This window comes from Hippocampus guttulatus, chromosome 7, assembly GCF_054856545.1.
Source record: "Hippocampus guttulatus isolate MCC_2025c chromosome 7, RoL_Hgut_1.0, whole genome shotgun sequence".
Classification (NCBI taxonomy): Eukaryota; Metazoa; Chordata; class Actinopteri; order Syngnathiformes; family Syngnathidae; genus Hippocampus; species Hippocampus guttulatus.
Genome location: NC_141267.1, coordinates 18,898,285 through 18,912,397, shown reverse-complemented (window position 1 = coordinate 18,912,397; position 14,113 = coordinate 18,898,285). Strand labels below are relative to the sequence as shown.

The 14,113-nt window shown below is 43.5% G+C and overlaps 1 protein-coding gene and 1 long non-coding RNA gene across 3 annotated transcripts in view; one reads left to right on the top strand and one right to left on the bottom strand.

The window, feature by feature from the left end:
* The window catches only part of LOC147202880 (uncharacterized), a 36,621-nt gene extending 30,584 nt beyond the window's left edge, over positions 1-6,037 (bottom strand). Inside the window, exons 1-2 of the long non-coding RNA XR_015101460.1 lie at positions 5,894-6,037; positions 5,075-5,202 (exon numbers count right to left, since the gene is read on the bottom strand). This is a non-coding gene — a long non-coding RNA (uncharacterized LOC147202880). The remainder of the gene's footprint in view (positions 1-5,074; positions 5,203-5,893) is intronic.
* Positions 1-14,113, top strand: part of kita (KIT proto-oncogene, receptor tyrosine kinase a) — a 28,494-nt gene that overhangs the window by 787 nt on the left and 13,594 nt on the right. The window contains exons 2-8 of one of the 2 annotated variants that reach the window (XM_086116501.1): positions 5,856-6,110; positions 7,621-7,905; positions 8,390-8,529; positions 9,958-10,129; positions 11,792-11,981; positions 12,610-12,725; positions 12,806-12,920. In XM_086116501.1, the coding sequence (XP_085972627.1) occupies positions 5,856-6,110; positions 7,621-7,905; positions 8,390-8,529; positions 9,958-10,129; positions 11,792-11,981; positions 12,610-12,725; positions 12,806-12,920 (1,273 nt within the window). Of the gene's footprint in view, positions 1-5,855; positions 6,111-7,620; positions 7,906-8,389; positions 8,530-9,936; positions 10,130-11,791; positions 11,982-12,609; positions 12,726-12,805; positions 12,921-14,113 lie in introns of both variants that reach the window. The other variant, XM_086116500.1, reaches the window with a different exon arrangement.

Below are 14,113 nucleotides of genomic sequence, written 5' to 3'. Positions count from 1 at the left end.
GCGAGTCCTCTCTGAGCATCGCAAATCGGTGTCAAAATCGCGAGCAGTTTCATTCCGATTTTTATTGATGCTTTAGAAAGCTTTATTGATGCCAAGGGATGATGAAAGGGGGCAGATCGAGCTGAAAAGTGATTGGCACATGTTCGATCGCATTACATTGTTGCACTGACAAAAACCAAAACGCAACTTGTATTTTGATGGGGTAAAACAGTCCTTTAAGTTGGAACAACTTCAAACTATAAATAATCGACATTGATGGCAATGTTAGCGCAACAAATCAAGTCGTTTGCTCCAAAACAATTTGCCGAGTTGCTTTTGCTTCGACATCTTGAAGTTGGAGGCGGACTTCTGGCATTGGGAAGTGTGCAGGGGGGGGGTGAGAATATCTGTTGGCCGATTTGCACGCTAGGGCTTACCTGTCATGCAACGCCGTGAAGTTTGCCTTAAGCCAGTCTCCGCACGCAGGGGTGCAGCATGCAGCACCGAGACGAGGCTTCATTCGCAGTTGAGTGTGTCACAAATATTCGCCTGTGGCTTAAATTAGCCTCCAGGGTGTTTGTATGCGTTTCGCCGTTTAGCCTCGGAACTTGCATTTTTGCCACCTCAGGGCGAATATTGAGACGCAGCGGGGAACGGCCTTTGCATTGCACCTGTCCTGTTTTTTTTTTTGCTCCTGTGATTGTGGAGAACATGCCAACAGGCCCGCAAATGATTTGCGACTTTTTAGGGATGTGGAAAGGTTCTGCTTTTTTAATCCAACTCGTGACACTTCTACAGCTTGGGAAACGTGCTTTGTTTGCTTATCAGGTCTGGGAAAAGGTACGAGCAATTACCTGGGAGACCAGTGATTCGGACTATGAGTGGAGACATGAGATGAAACGGTGTGAAAATGTCGATCAAAATGATTGCCTTATTTAAATTTGGATTTGAAGTAAAAAAGAAATCATCAATGCATTGGACTTTTGCATGTTAGAAATTGCATATTTTCACAATAGAAATTGATTTTTTTTAATTATCAGGGATGGGCAACTGCCGTACCACATTGAGTTACCCTAATTAAAAAAAATAAAAGCTTTTTTTTAAACAATTATAAAAATTGTCTTAACAACCCACCCTCTGTCTGCCTCCAAATTCTTCACAAAAATATGCTCTTAAACATTCAATATGCTCTCAATGAAAATGGAACCTCGGGGAAATAAACCCTGCAAAAAAACAGGATAAATCAAAAATATTTTCTGAAGAATTGGGGAAAAAAATCACAATAGAAATATTAAAATTTTGAGTGAATTGTGTTTTTGTGGAGTTTGCATGTTCGCCCCGTGCCCGTGTGGGTTTTCTCCGGGTACTCCGGTTTCCGCCCACATTCCAAAAACATGCACGGCAGGCTAATGGAACACTCCAAACTATGATTGTGAGCGCAAAGGGTTGTTGTCTATGTGTGATCTGTGATTGGCTGGCAGCCAGTTCTACGTGTGACAGCTGGGATTGGCTCCAGCACACCCCGCGACCCTCGTGAGGCTAAACGGATTCGAAAATGGATGGATGGATGGATATTTTTGGTGGATAAAAATGTACAAAATTATGGCACTCAATATTAGTTTCCTGTTCAGCAGTTTTGTGCCATACTTGGCAATGGCAATTTTCATGCCGGAGAGCACTTTGTCCAGGAAAAAAAATAATACAGAGTATGTGCGTATTTTGTTGACTGCTTCAAATGCATTGTTGTTGGGTTTGGATAGTGTATTTTTTATCAATGTATTGAAAAATGGATTTTCAATGGTAGCATTTTTGTCATACATCTGGTTTGGACGTGCATGGTCCTATGCGCCTGCCCTCCAGCATTCAAGTTTCCCATCCCTCTTCTATACACTATCATGAAGTTCGTGAACTGGAGCCACCTGGGCTGAGAGGCAGAACAAACCCGAAACTGGTCGCAACGGAACTCCGTGGCACATATCGACAAATTCGCACTCACGTTACCATTCAGTCACATCAATGGACCTCGCAAGTATGCAAACACCACAAACAGGAAGGCCAGAGGCTGAATCCGGAGCCCGAATTTGTGAGCTGTGAGGTGCAGAAATTGCGCGTTAGAAATGGTCAGCAGCGACAACTCAAATCAATTTCCATGCATGTAATCCTTGAACAAAATGAACTTCCATGCGCAAATAATGATAACCTCTAACCTGATCAGCTGTCCACAGTCGTAACCGCTGTCCCTGAAAGTTAATTTGACTCTTCGGATATTGCAAATTGAAAGAGATATTGCACAGTGTAAACTTTGAAGTGAGCGGGATTACAAAAGAAAAATGTTACAAACTGTGGGTGACTGTCATTTGTTCAGGTATTGAATGGTGTGTGGTTAGAAGCAGTTATTCAGTCTTGTCGCTGTGTATGTGCTGGATAATTGCCATCTCTGATTAGGTTCCGTTGCCTGTGTGTGGCATGGCTGTCGTACAGATTACTGTTTGCGGTGTTGTGGTGTGGGAAATTCGCTCTGGATGCTCTGCGCATCTGTAGAGAGGTCTGAATGGAAGTGGGAATGGTCAGTTGTCGATATGTACCCTATGACTGACTAGCAACCTCTTCAGGGTGTACCTCCAATGTGTGCTTGGGCAAAAATCAGGTCTTATGTAACGCATAAGGCCTGATTTTTGCCCAACAGTGGCGGTACAAGGGGTGACCAGAGGGGGGCCAATGCCCCCCTTAACTCTGTGGTTGGTAGGGTGTGGATGGAAGATTTTGCCAGTCGCTGTAAAGTTCTTATGTTGTGGTGGCTGGAATGATCAGTGGGTAACGCCGCATTTGGAAGGGTTGTGGAAAAACTGTGCCAAAAAACACGAGCCAAATGGGATACAACAGAAAACTAACTTCAATCAATCTCCAAATGAAAAGTTCTTACACAAAAGCAGACAACTCTGTGTTTTGTGAACCGAATCCTAATTGTTTAGTTTTTTTGCGGATGTCGACACGGTAGCATTACGGGATGACATGCTATGTTTTTAGCATTTAGCCAAAAAGCACGTTCGCAAATACGTTCAAACGTATTTAATTGCAGGTCAAAATTGTTTCCTCCACATTGGCAGTTCCACCCTTCTTTGCTTCAAATGTGCCAATCAAAGGTGTGAAAAAAAATAAAACACTGCCGAAGACCACATTAAAATCCCATCGGCCATCAAAGTGCCACTGCTGTTTGCAGCCATTTTGTTCACGCCCAGACATGATTATTCACGCAATTTTTAATTTGTAAGCTCTTCTCGAAATTGCGAGTGCAGTCATGCTGATGCCTTGCCGGAGAGCCTGGGAAGTCATCTGACTTCCCCAGAGTGAACAGTGAGAGAATCTCCTTGCAGACTACAACATACCTCCATTGGAAAGATATACATTATAGGTTAAATTTTTTTTTTTTTTTTTTAAATAGTCTTAAGTCACGCTATGGAGTTATACAATAACACACCAGGACATTCTCGAGCTTTATGTCAACGAGTTCAATAGCATAACAAATACACATAAGAAACAAATTAAATGCGTGGAACCGGTTGACATGAAAACATTGCGTGAAGTCAACATTGAGGGCTCGGTTATATCCTGGATGGTTTTAATCTGTTTATAAAACATCATTCTCGCTCTGCGTGGCAGTGTTGCCGCCACATAGCTCGTGTTATCGACTTTGATGCGGGTACAATGTTTTGTTTTGGTTCGTGTTGGAGATTGCATCTTTGAGATTGCGTAATGCGTGGGAATAAGGTTGGGCAATGGCGGTGAGAAGTCAATAAGTGCAAATTACTTAAAATAGGCTTGTACATGATTTAAAAAGACGAGTGGTAAAGTCTGTCTTGATGGATTGAGACCTTGGGGTATTTTAAGGCGGAAAAGCAGCGACAGCAAGCAAATCAACGTACTTGAATCACCCACGGTCTCATTAACTAATTCACTCCCAAAGACGTTTTTAAACGTCTTTTCAGACTTGGTCTAGATTGGCTGGTACTGAATGAGTTAAACAGAACTATCTGGTGGGGAATGCACTGTGTCTTGCTAGCTTCAAAAATAATCAGTCTGAAAAAATACATACGCTACATGAATAGTGGGGGGGGGGGGTTGTTTTTGGGTTTTTTTGTTTTTTAGTTGTCATCCTTAGTTAATTCAGCATTTTTTGTTCGCCAGATGAGAGCAAAGCTATGGGATTGCATTCAAAGTCAAATCTGCGCAAGCTAGCTCTTAAACAACAACACGTGACATTAAGTTAAAATCGGAAAATATTGTATGTTGTTCTTTTGTTTTTTTCCCCGGGGGCGATTTAAGTAAAGGAGATGAATTTGTTTTACCTTTCCCACTCTAATTTTACACGTTTCTACGAGAACTGCACGAGTACATTCACCAGATGAAATATGCTGACTTTGCATTTTGTGTGTGTGTAAAGTGGGGCAAAATAATACGGTGTTTTTATGATGCAATCATTGTCTGACGAATCCAGTGTTATGGGCTCCAAGGCATCAGAGGAGTATGGCGTTGTTCAAACGACGCAATTTACACACATACACCGTTTAGCTAGTAGACTTGGATGAAACTATATGGTTTGGGTGAATATTTTGGTGTTTAGATATTCTGTTCTGCTCGATTCATGGAATTTTATTTTGTTATATGTGCCAATTTTTAAACACTGTTTTGTCAATGTACCTGTCCCATTTCAGGGGTTAACTGTATGAGCTGCTTATGTGATGCTAATGACGTTTATGCCATGTCGCGCAGCCAATAACACTGCAGGTGTCGTAAACATTTGCATTTGGCTTCAGCGTGATCGTGTTTCCATATTAGTCCGAGCAAGGCATAAAAATAGTGGTTCTTCACCCGGCCTAAGTCTTGGGGGGGGGGGGGGGGGGGGGACTTTGTATTAGCCAACTGGTCATGTTGCAATCAGTTTTCTTATACCCAACACATTTCTCCCACAAGCATTTGGGAGATTTGACATGTACTTTGGCTACATTTGCGAATCAGGGTTGAATTTTTAGGCCATAATTCCCAAAGGTCATTTGACACAAAACCGACATTGCTCATCAACAAACGAACGTCATACCTAGAATGGAGCGTGGTGGTGGCAGCATCCTGCTCTGATTGTCTTTATCTGGAACTGAGGCGTTTGCCAACCTGGAGGGTTTTATGAGCAGCTCCAAAAATCTGAGTTCGCGCACAACCTTTGGGTTTCTGTGAGAAAGAAAATCAATGTCAGGAAAAGCAATTTTATACATCTGTAACATCATGGGAATAAAAAGTGGAGAAAATGGGAATTAAAAGAAATAAAGTCAGAATATTGCAAGAATAAAATCAGAAAATTACGGACTGTTGAGTCCAAATATTACAAAAATGACATGGAAAAAAACAAATTTCATCTGAATAAATTCAGAATACCCTCAGCATAAATGTGTTGTCTTTTTATTTTAATAAAAATGAAGCCAGAAATTTTATGAGGATAGGCATCATACTAGATAAAAAATAAAATGGTCATTTTATAGTAAACTCAAAATATTGGGACTATAATATCAGAGTACTATGCAAAAAAAAAAAGTAACTTCTTGAGAATAATATCAAAATATTACAAATAACTTTAGAAGGAAATAAGCCATCAATTCATTATTGGAAATTTTACAACAATTTAATTGGACTATTGTGAGAAAATATTGCATGGAATAAATATTTAAGAAAGTCTTGTGTTGGAAACATTACAGTTATAATATCAAATGTAAAAAAATAAATAAATAAAAAACAATCACAAAAAAATCTGATTAAGTCGAACTATTATAAAAATACATTACCGGATAAACATTGACATAATATGCCGTTTTCCGTCTGTCTAACAGGCGACAGTAAGCCCAGCATCACCCCAACGGGACCCCACCTGGTGGTCCCGCTCAACGCGCCCTTTGACCTGCGCTGCCAGGGCGAGAAGGAAATCCAGTGGCAGCGGGAGGAGCGGCCCAAGGTGCGGGGCGAGCGGCGCACGGAAGGCGCGTCGGCCTTGCACGTGGCCCGCGCGCTGCCCGTTCACATGGGCCGCTACGTTTGCCTGGAGAGTACGAGCGGCGAGCAGGCGTCCATCTACGTCTTCGTCAACGGTAAATGCACATTTCGCTGCCGAAAAAAAGAAAAAAAAGAATTAATTGTTGGCGAATGAAGCAACCTTTTTTGGGGGGGGGGGTCAAAACATTTACATCCCAACTTTATTCTTGCAACATTCCTAATAAATGCTCCACTTCACATCAATTCTTATCGTCATAAAATGAGGAGGCATATGCGGGAAGTCGTGGGCGTGCTCGTACGTGACGGCGTTTGCGCGGCGGCCCCGGCGCAGGTAGAAAGCACTCATGACTGTTTTGAACTGCACGTTCCCTTTGGCCCGCAGCCATCGCTGCAAGGATGATATCATGTGTTGCTTAGTCCTTGTCAGAGCACTCCTTCCTCACAGGCAGCAAACACAAAAGCGCTTTTTCATGAGGCCAGGAGGCCAAGACGTAGGGAGAGCAGTTTTATTTTATTTTATGTACCTTTTAGAAAAGCTTTTATATGAAGATAACAGCAATTCGAACTACATGACGCTACACTGAGGAAAATCTTGAGAAGAAACCGAACAATACCAAGATTGTTACTGGCCAGTGAAAAGGGAACTTGGAGTCATATTTTTCAGCTTTGGACAACCAATCGGAGGACATAGAAATGCCGACTCGGTCAACATCCGACGCTGCGGTCTGGCGAGGACACCTTTTGGAATCCGTTTGTTGAAAGAGACAGCTCCATTGCGAATAGAATTGAAGTTACATTAGCCGCAAAATCTCCTCAATCTGAATCAGCATAATTGATTCTGAAAGGCCTTGGCGGATTAGACAGACAAAAATCTGAGTGGACACCAAAAAAACCCCGCAAGTTCTGGAAACAGAGCTGTGAAGAGAAATGGTACAAAACCAAGATCAATATCAACACCCGCGGGTGGGATTCTCGCGTCACCCAAACCACCATTTTTTTTTTCCCAGGAAAAATCCAAATCAATCACGAATTTAAACTCATTCCGATTACTCGTTATCAATTAAAATAGCACCGACCCCCACCCCCTCCCGAACTTTGGTAATACTTCAAACAAATGAATGTGGTTCTATCATCTTCCCAAATTCTTTTTCAAAGGTCATGAAGGAGGCAACAAATCAAACGATAAGCGGACTAGTTTGCAAAATAGGTGGGAATGAATCAATACGTACGCTAGTTACCTTCGTGGCTGACTAGTTCCTTCCAGTTTTATTTTTGTTGGGGGGTTTTTTTTGGTAAACAAAACACAAAAAAATATTGGGTTGCTTTCCGAACCCACTTGTTGGGTAGCTGTGGATTTTGAGCAGACCCCCAGGTTGGATTCACCATTTAGACTCAGATTATCCCCATTGGACCCAGCACCGGGTTAGCGATTCACCCGATGCGGGTGACTTGTACCCCAGCAGTTGTATGAGTGCAGAGTTACTCAAATGGATGAAACATCATGATTTCAAACGTCTCAACTGGATGAAATAAAACAAGTAGGAAAAAAAAAAGTGCTCACTCATCCGGCCCCTTTCACCCTGCGCTTTTGTTTTCTTCTGGCAGATCCGAACAACCCTTTCAGGAAATCGATGGTGTTCAACATCCTCACCCGCGTGGGCGCCGCCGCATCCATCCCCTGCCTGGCAACCGATCCCGGCTTGTCAGACCTGCACCTTGAGACCTGCTCCGGGGCGCCCCTGGCCCCCGGCCTGCGCCTCTCCGCCAGCCTGGAGCAAGGCGTGGTGGTCCGCAACGCGCTCAAGTCCTACGAGGGCTGCTACGTGTGCGCCGGCACGCTGCGGGGGCGGCGCGTACGCTCGCACAACTACCACCTCACCGTCAAGCCAGGTTAGCCGTGGCTCTGTACTTTTCACGTTCCTTTTTCCGTCGCCGCATGATACGGTTTCACCCGGGCCGAGGACTTCCTCATAATTGTCTCAATCAAATTATAAACTACGGAAGTTTTCACTTTTCAAAACGTATGAGTAGCCTGTCGGGTGATGGATGGTTAATGATTCACATTTCAGAGAGAAGGGAAGTGGTTTGTTTTATGCTTTACAATATTGACTAGATGAGCGAAATTTACAATTCGTTCCCCATCATCCTTCAAAGACCGACAGATAGGAAACTTGCAAATGCACACAGACGGTTCCGAAATGTATGGAAAGATTCGGCCAAAATAAAAACTATTTATTAAATCTGTTTTCAAAAGTAAAACAATGCCAGCTATGTCAATACTCAAGTAAAGTAGACATACTTAATTTAAGCACAGCATCAAAGTATTTGTACGTGGGTCTTTGGTGGTGATTCGTCCTCGTCCCCCCCGTTGTAGTGCCCGTGGCGCCCCCCGTCATTGAGATGCAAGCGCCCGAGCGGGTCATCCTCACCCTGAACGAGACCGTGGCCCTCACCTGCAACACCACCAACGTCAACGGCGATATCAAGCTCAAGTGGGTCGCCCCGCCCAGCTCGGTGAGACACTTTTGCAGTTTTCTACCAGTCTGCATACGTCTGTTCTGTGGATGTTTTCTGGCCGCGCTTTCTCCGGAAAATGTCGCAGCTTGTACAAGCGTCAGAAGCGCACTGGACAAAATTTAGAGGAAAAGAAAGGAAATGGGGTCCAATTTGGTTCCAATAAATATATTACTCACCACTCCAATCACTCCTAATCAATACTCACTCAAAATTTAACAATGGATCAATTTCACCCGATATCCAAAAGTATCAGAAATTGAAAAAAAACCCCTCTCACAACAAAGCCTTTTTTTGTCTCATTAACTCCATCAAAGTCACTCACTACTTAATGAACCCCAACCAGTTTTAATTTGGGTCGTTTTGACCCGGTATGCCGAAATTTAAAAATAATCCCAATGAGACTTTGTTCACAGCTCATTATTATGGAGCCATACGGGTTAACTCTGTTTTACCGTCACTCAATAATGAATAAAACCCGACAACTTTGCAACGGGTCAATTTGACCCATTGTCTTAGAGTGTCAGAAACTAGGAAATGAAATATCTCATTATGAATGAGATTACTTATCATTTCAATGAATGTTGATAGTTTGTTTTATTTTCCAAGTCAATTATTTAACAGTGGGTCAATTTGACCCATTCTCCAAATGTGTCTGCAACCCCAAACACATTATTGATGTCTCATCATTTCATCCAATACAGCTGACGGAATTCACTCATTCAGTGGGTACACTTACTACTTAAAGAAAAGGGTCAGTTTGACCCGTTCTCCAACCTATCCATTCATTTACTAATCCGCTTATCCTCACGAGGGCATGCTGTAGCCTATGCGAGACATCTTCGGGCAATAGGCGGAGGTACACCCTGAATCGGTTGTCAGCCCAAAGAAACAAACAACCATCCGCGGTCAAAATCACACCTAAGGACAATTTAGAGTGTCCCATTGACCCGCCACGCATGTTTTGGCAATGTGGAAGGAAACCGGAGCACCCGGAGAAAACCCACGCTGAACATGCAAACTCCACATGGGAAGGCCGTAGTTGGAATCAAACCCTGCCCCAATGTGGCTCCCGAGGTGTACAAAATGCAGTATTTTCTTCTTCAACGTTGAAACTCCTGTGGCTTGGAAATGAGTGTCAAAGACCAGGGGTGTCCAAACCACAACCCGGGGGCCCGTTGGCCAAACTCCAAAGCGGTCCGTGAATCCTTTCCGTGCAACGGCCCCTCAGAGGAAAACGTTTGGGCACCCCTCGTTCAAAGGGGTTCAAAGCTTAAAGGTCTGGACTGTGTGTATGGCATGTGCATTGCGTGTGTGTGTGGCGTGTGCTGCGCGCGTGTCAGGTGCGGCTGGCGAGGATAGCCGTGCAGACGGGGTTAATCTCTAGAGATTTCTGGGCGTTGACAGGGTGCCGTCTGGTATCCACAGCAACCAGCAAAGGTTGACACTGCCTCGCGTATCCGGGTGGAGCACTTGGACCACATGCGAAGCGCCACCTTGCGCGTGGGCGCCGCCGCCCGCCGCGACGCCGGACGCTACCGCTGCGAGGCAGAGAACGAGAAGGGGGTCAGCGTGCGCGCCGTGTGGCTCGACGTCTACGGTGAGGACGCGCGTGAATAACCGGCGACGCCGACGATGCTTTTCCTCTCTATCATACGTCCCTTCAATCCATCCTCTCTTTCTGTCTTCCTTCCGACATCCTCCTTTCTTCTCTTCCTTCAATGCTTTCTTCCTCCCTTCACCTTCTTTCTTCCATTCCTTCCACCCCCCTGCCATCCCTCCCTTCCTGCAATCCTTTCCTCCTCATTCCCTTCCTTCTATTTTCCTTTCATTCCTTTCATCTTTCCCCCAACATCCCCTTTTCTCCCTCTCGACCTTACGCCCTCTTTCCCCGATCTTTCTTGCTTCCGTATTTCCTGTGTTCCTTCCTCCCTTTTGTCCCTCGTTCCTTCCATCCATCCCATTTTTCTTCCTCGACCCTTCCTTCAATCCTAACGTCTTATTTTCCTTCCTTTCGTCATACATTCCTTCAGTCCACACTTTTTCCTTCCTTCCATCATTCTTTCCTTCCTTCAATCTTTTCTTCCCCCAATCATTTCCTTCTACCATCCTTTACTCCCTTCCGTCACCCTATCCTTCCTTGCACCCTTCCATTCCTCTTTCCTTCCTCCATCATGTCTTCCCTGCCTTCCGACATCATTCCTGCCTTCTTTCCTTCCCCAGTCCTGTCTTCTTCCTCTATTCCTTCCCTCTGTCGTTCTTTACTGCCTTCCTTCATCCTGTCTTCCTTCTTTGCTCCCTTCCGACATCATTCCTGTCTTCTTTCCTTCCTCCAGTCCTGTCTTGTTCATCTATTCCTTCACTCTGTCGTTCTTTACTCCTCTTTATAGCCTTCTTTCATCCTTTCTTCCTTCTTTCCTCCCTTCCGACATCATTCCTGCCTTCTTTCCTTCCTCCAGTCCTGTCTTCTTCCTCTATTCCTTCCCGCTATCATTCTTTACTCCTCTTTATAGCCTTCTTTCATCCTTTCTTCCTTCTTTCCTCCCTTCCGACATCATTCCTGCCTTCTTTCCTTCCTCCAGTCCTGTCTTCTTCCTCTATTCCTTCCCGCTATCATTCTTTACTCCTCTTTATAGCCTTCTTTCATCCTTTCTTCCTTCTTTCCTTCCTTCCGACATCATTGCTGCCTTCTATCCTTCCTCCAGTCCTGTCTTCTTCCTCTATTCCTTCCCTCTGTCGTTCTTTACTGCCTTCCTTCATCCTGTCTTCCTTCTTTGCTCCCTTCCGACATCATTCCTGTCTTCTTTCCTTCCTCCAGTCCTGTCTTGTTCATCTATTCCTTCACTCTGTCATTCTTTACTCCTCTTTATAGCCTTCTTTCTTCCTTCTTTCCTTCCTTCCGACATCATTGCTGCCTTCTTTCCTTCCTCCAGTCCTGTCTTCTTCCTCTATTCCTTAACTCTCTCGTTCTTTACTCCTCTTTACTGCCTTCCTTCATCCTGTCTTCCTATCATTCCTTCTACATTATCTTTCCTTCCATCCTTCTTTCTTCTCTCTGTCATTCTTGCATTCCTTGCTTTCTCTTTTCTTTCCTTGAAGAAGTGGAGTGAAAACTGTTCTTTGATTGGTTGCCACTTTTGGGGAGCCACTGTGTTGGGTTGAGAGCTCTGTATTCCGCTGGGTCGCTGTCATTGCGAAGGCAGAACTTGTGCTACTTTTCCATGTCATATGATAACGTCCCCCCCCCCCCCCCCGCCTTCAGACAAAGGATTCATCAACGTCACGTCAACAAGCAACAGGACCATCCACGTGCGCGCGGGCGATAGCTTATCCCTGGTGGTGGAGATGGAGGCTTACCCCAGGCCCCGCGCCTTCTCCTGGAGCTTCATGGGCCACGAGCTGAAGAACAACAGCGACCACGTCATCACCACGCAGAGCGCACGCGACTACAGGTGCAAAGATCCCCTCCACACAACCGGCGAGGGTGGAATTTAGCATGGAGTCAGCCGCGGGCCTCGCAGCTCCTTGACAAATAGTGAGAAGGCTTAGAGTGCCTCGGGTTGCCACAAAAATAAATAAAATAAAAGACATCGGCATTGAAATTAGTATTTGCATTGTTATTCAAGAGCACCAAGGGAAATATGACATAATATCATAATGCTGTGCATGACATGCCTCACATGTGTGTTTGTTTTTTCTAAGACCAGAACAGGATTTGACCCACCCTTTGCGGTATATGGTGGGTCAAATCGACCCAAGTGAAAATGTTTTTCAATATGAAACGTATTAAGTACGATCTACATATAAAATGAAAATGCTGCAAGTCAAATCGACACAAGTTAAAACAAACAAACAAACAAAAAAAGAAGTAGTTTTTATAAGGGTACGGAATCTAATATGGAAATATTGTGGGTCATATTTACCTCACTTAACAAAACTGAAATTAAAAGTGAAGGTGAAACTACAATTAATTTTTATATAATTGTGCTAACTAACCGAACTAGCAAGGAATGCAAATATGTTTTTTTGATTGTCGGCTTTGTTGATCGTGTGACCAAAACGTCTCCCCCTGGTGTTCAGGTACAGCAGCGAGCTGAGGTTAGTGCGACTGAAGACGTCGGAAAGCGGCGTTTACACGTTTAAAGCTTCCAATCGCGACGTCTCAATGAACGAGACCTTTACCATCTTTGTGACCAGTAAGTGGCTAAGTTATTTATTTATTTTTTGGGTATGTTATGCCTGACTGCATTTTTCATCATGTCTCATTCCTTATTAGCCAAACCCGAAATTGTGTCGCACGAGGGCCCGGTGGACGGGCAAGTGCGTTGTGTGGCCGAAGGATTTCCCGCCCCCAAGATCGCATGGTACTACTGCGAGCAGCCCTACATCAGGTGAGCGCCAAACAATGACTGCCAAGGCACTCGTGTCAACAACGGCTCCCTTCGAATTGATTTCAGTTTGTCTTCTGAAAATTAATTTGGTTATACTTCCTGATATCCATATTAATTTGGGTGTGTCGGTTTGTATTACTTAATTGTGTAGACTTTGGATGCAATTAAATATTTAAATTGACAATAATTTTCACTTCAGGGAATTAGTGTACCAGAACGGAACATTTTTTATGATAATTCATCATTAGAAGTTATCGTCCCCGCCGCCAAAAAACAAATGCCCAAATTTTGGAGACATTTTCACATTTTTACTTCTGCCCTTTTTTGTGAGTATAATACATATGTATGTATTATATATGTAGATATTTATTTTCATGTTATGTATAAAACTTGAGCTTTATTTTAATGCAAAAAACCACAAAGAAAAATATTCCCTGTTGTTCTTTTGGGGGGGGGGGGAATAATGAAAGCCCTTTTTTTTTCTTTAACAAATCAATGTTGTTTTTTGTATTATATTTGTGTTTGTTGTTTTTAGATTTAATTTTTTTTAATTTATAAAAATAATAATTATTGGAAGGTACAGTACATGAATTTTGATGGACAGCTATGATGTTTTTCTTCCTATTATTATTCTTATTATATTAGCTTTTGTCCTTGACTGTCCTGGAGAGATAAGGTTTGACTACCTTACACAGAATTGTGTTTGGCAATTTTTTTGAATTGCAAACCAATAGCCCTTCCAAAGGAAACTTTAAAGTAAACCACTGACTTGCCAAATGACTAGGAATGCCTTAACACAACGGCAGACGAGCCACCCCGCCACTGCTGTGTTAAAGAATTCCTAATCATTTGGCAAGTCAGTGAAGAGAAACGCGATCTGAGCTTGCCTTCAACCCAAAATAAACCCTGTGGCGCACGGGTGTCATAAATGGAGTCTGCTGTTCATTTTACACACGTCATTATTTGTCAAACCCTTGGATGAGATTGCTTATAATGTCAACGCAAAAAACAATATCGCATTAAAATGCTCATGTCTGGAGCTGGGAATGCTTTTTATCCAAAACATGTGTTTGGTGTCACAGCTTCAATATAAAAGCCATTGGATAGGATTGGCTCAGTTAGCAACACAGCTTTGTGAGATAATCACACAAATCGTCCTGGTCAGACACTCCGGCTGTCCACAAACGTGTTTT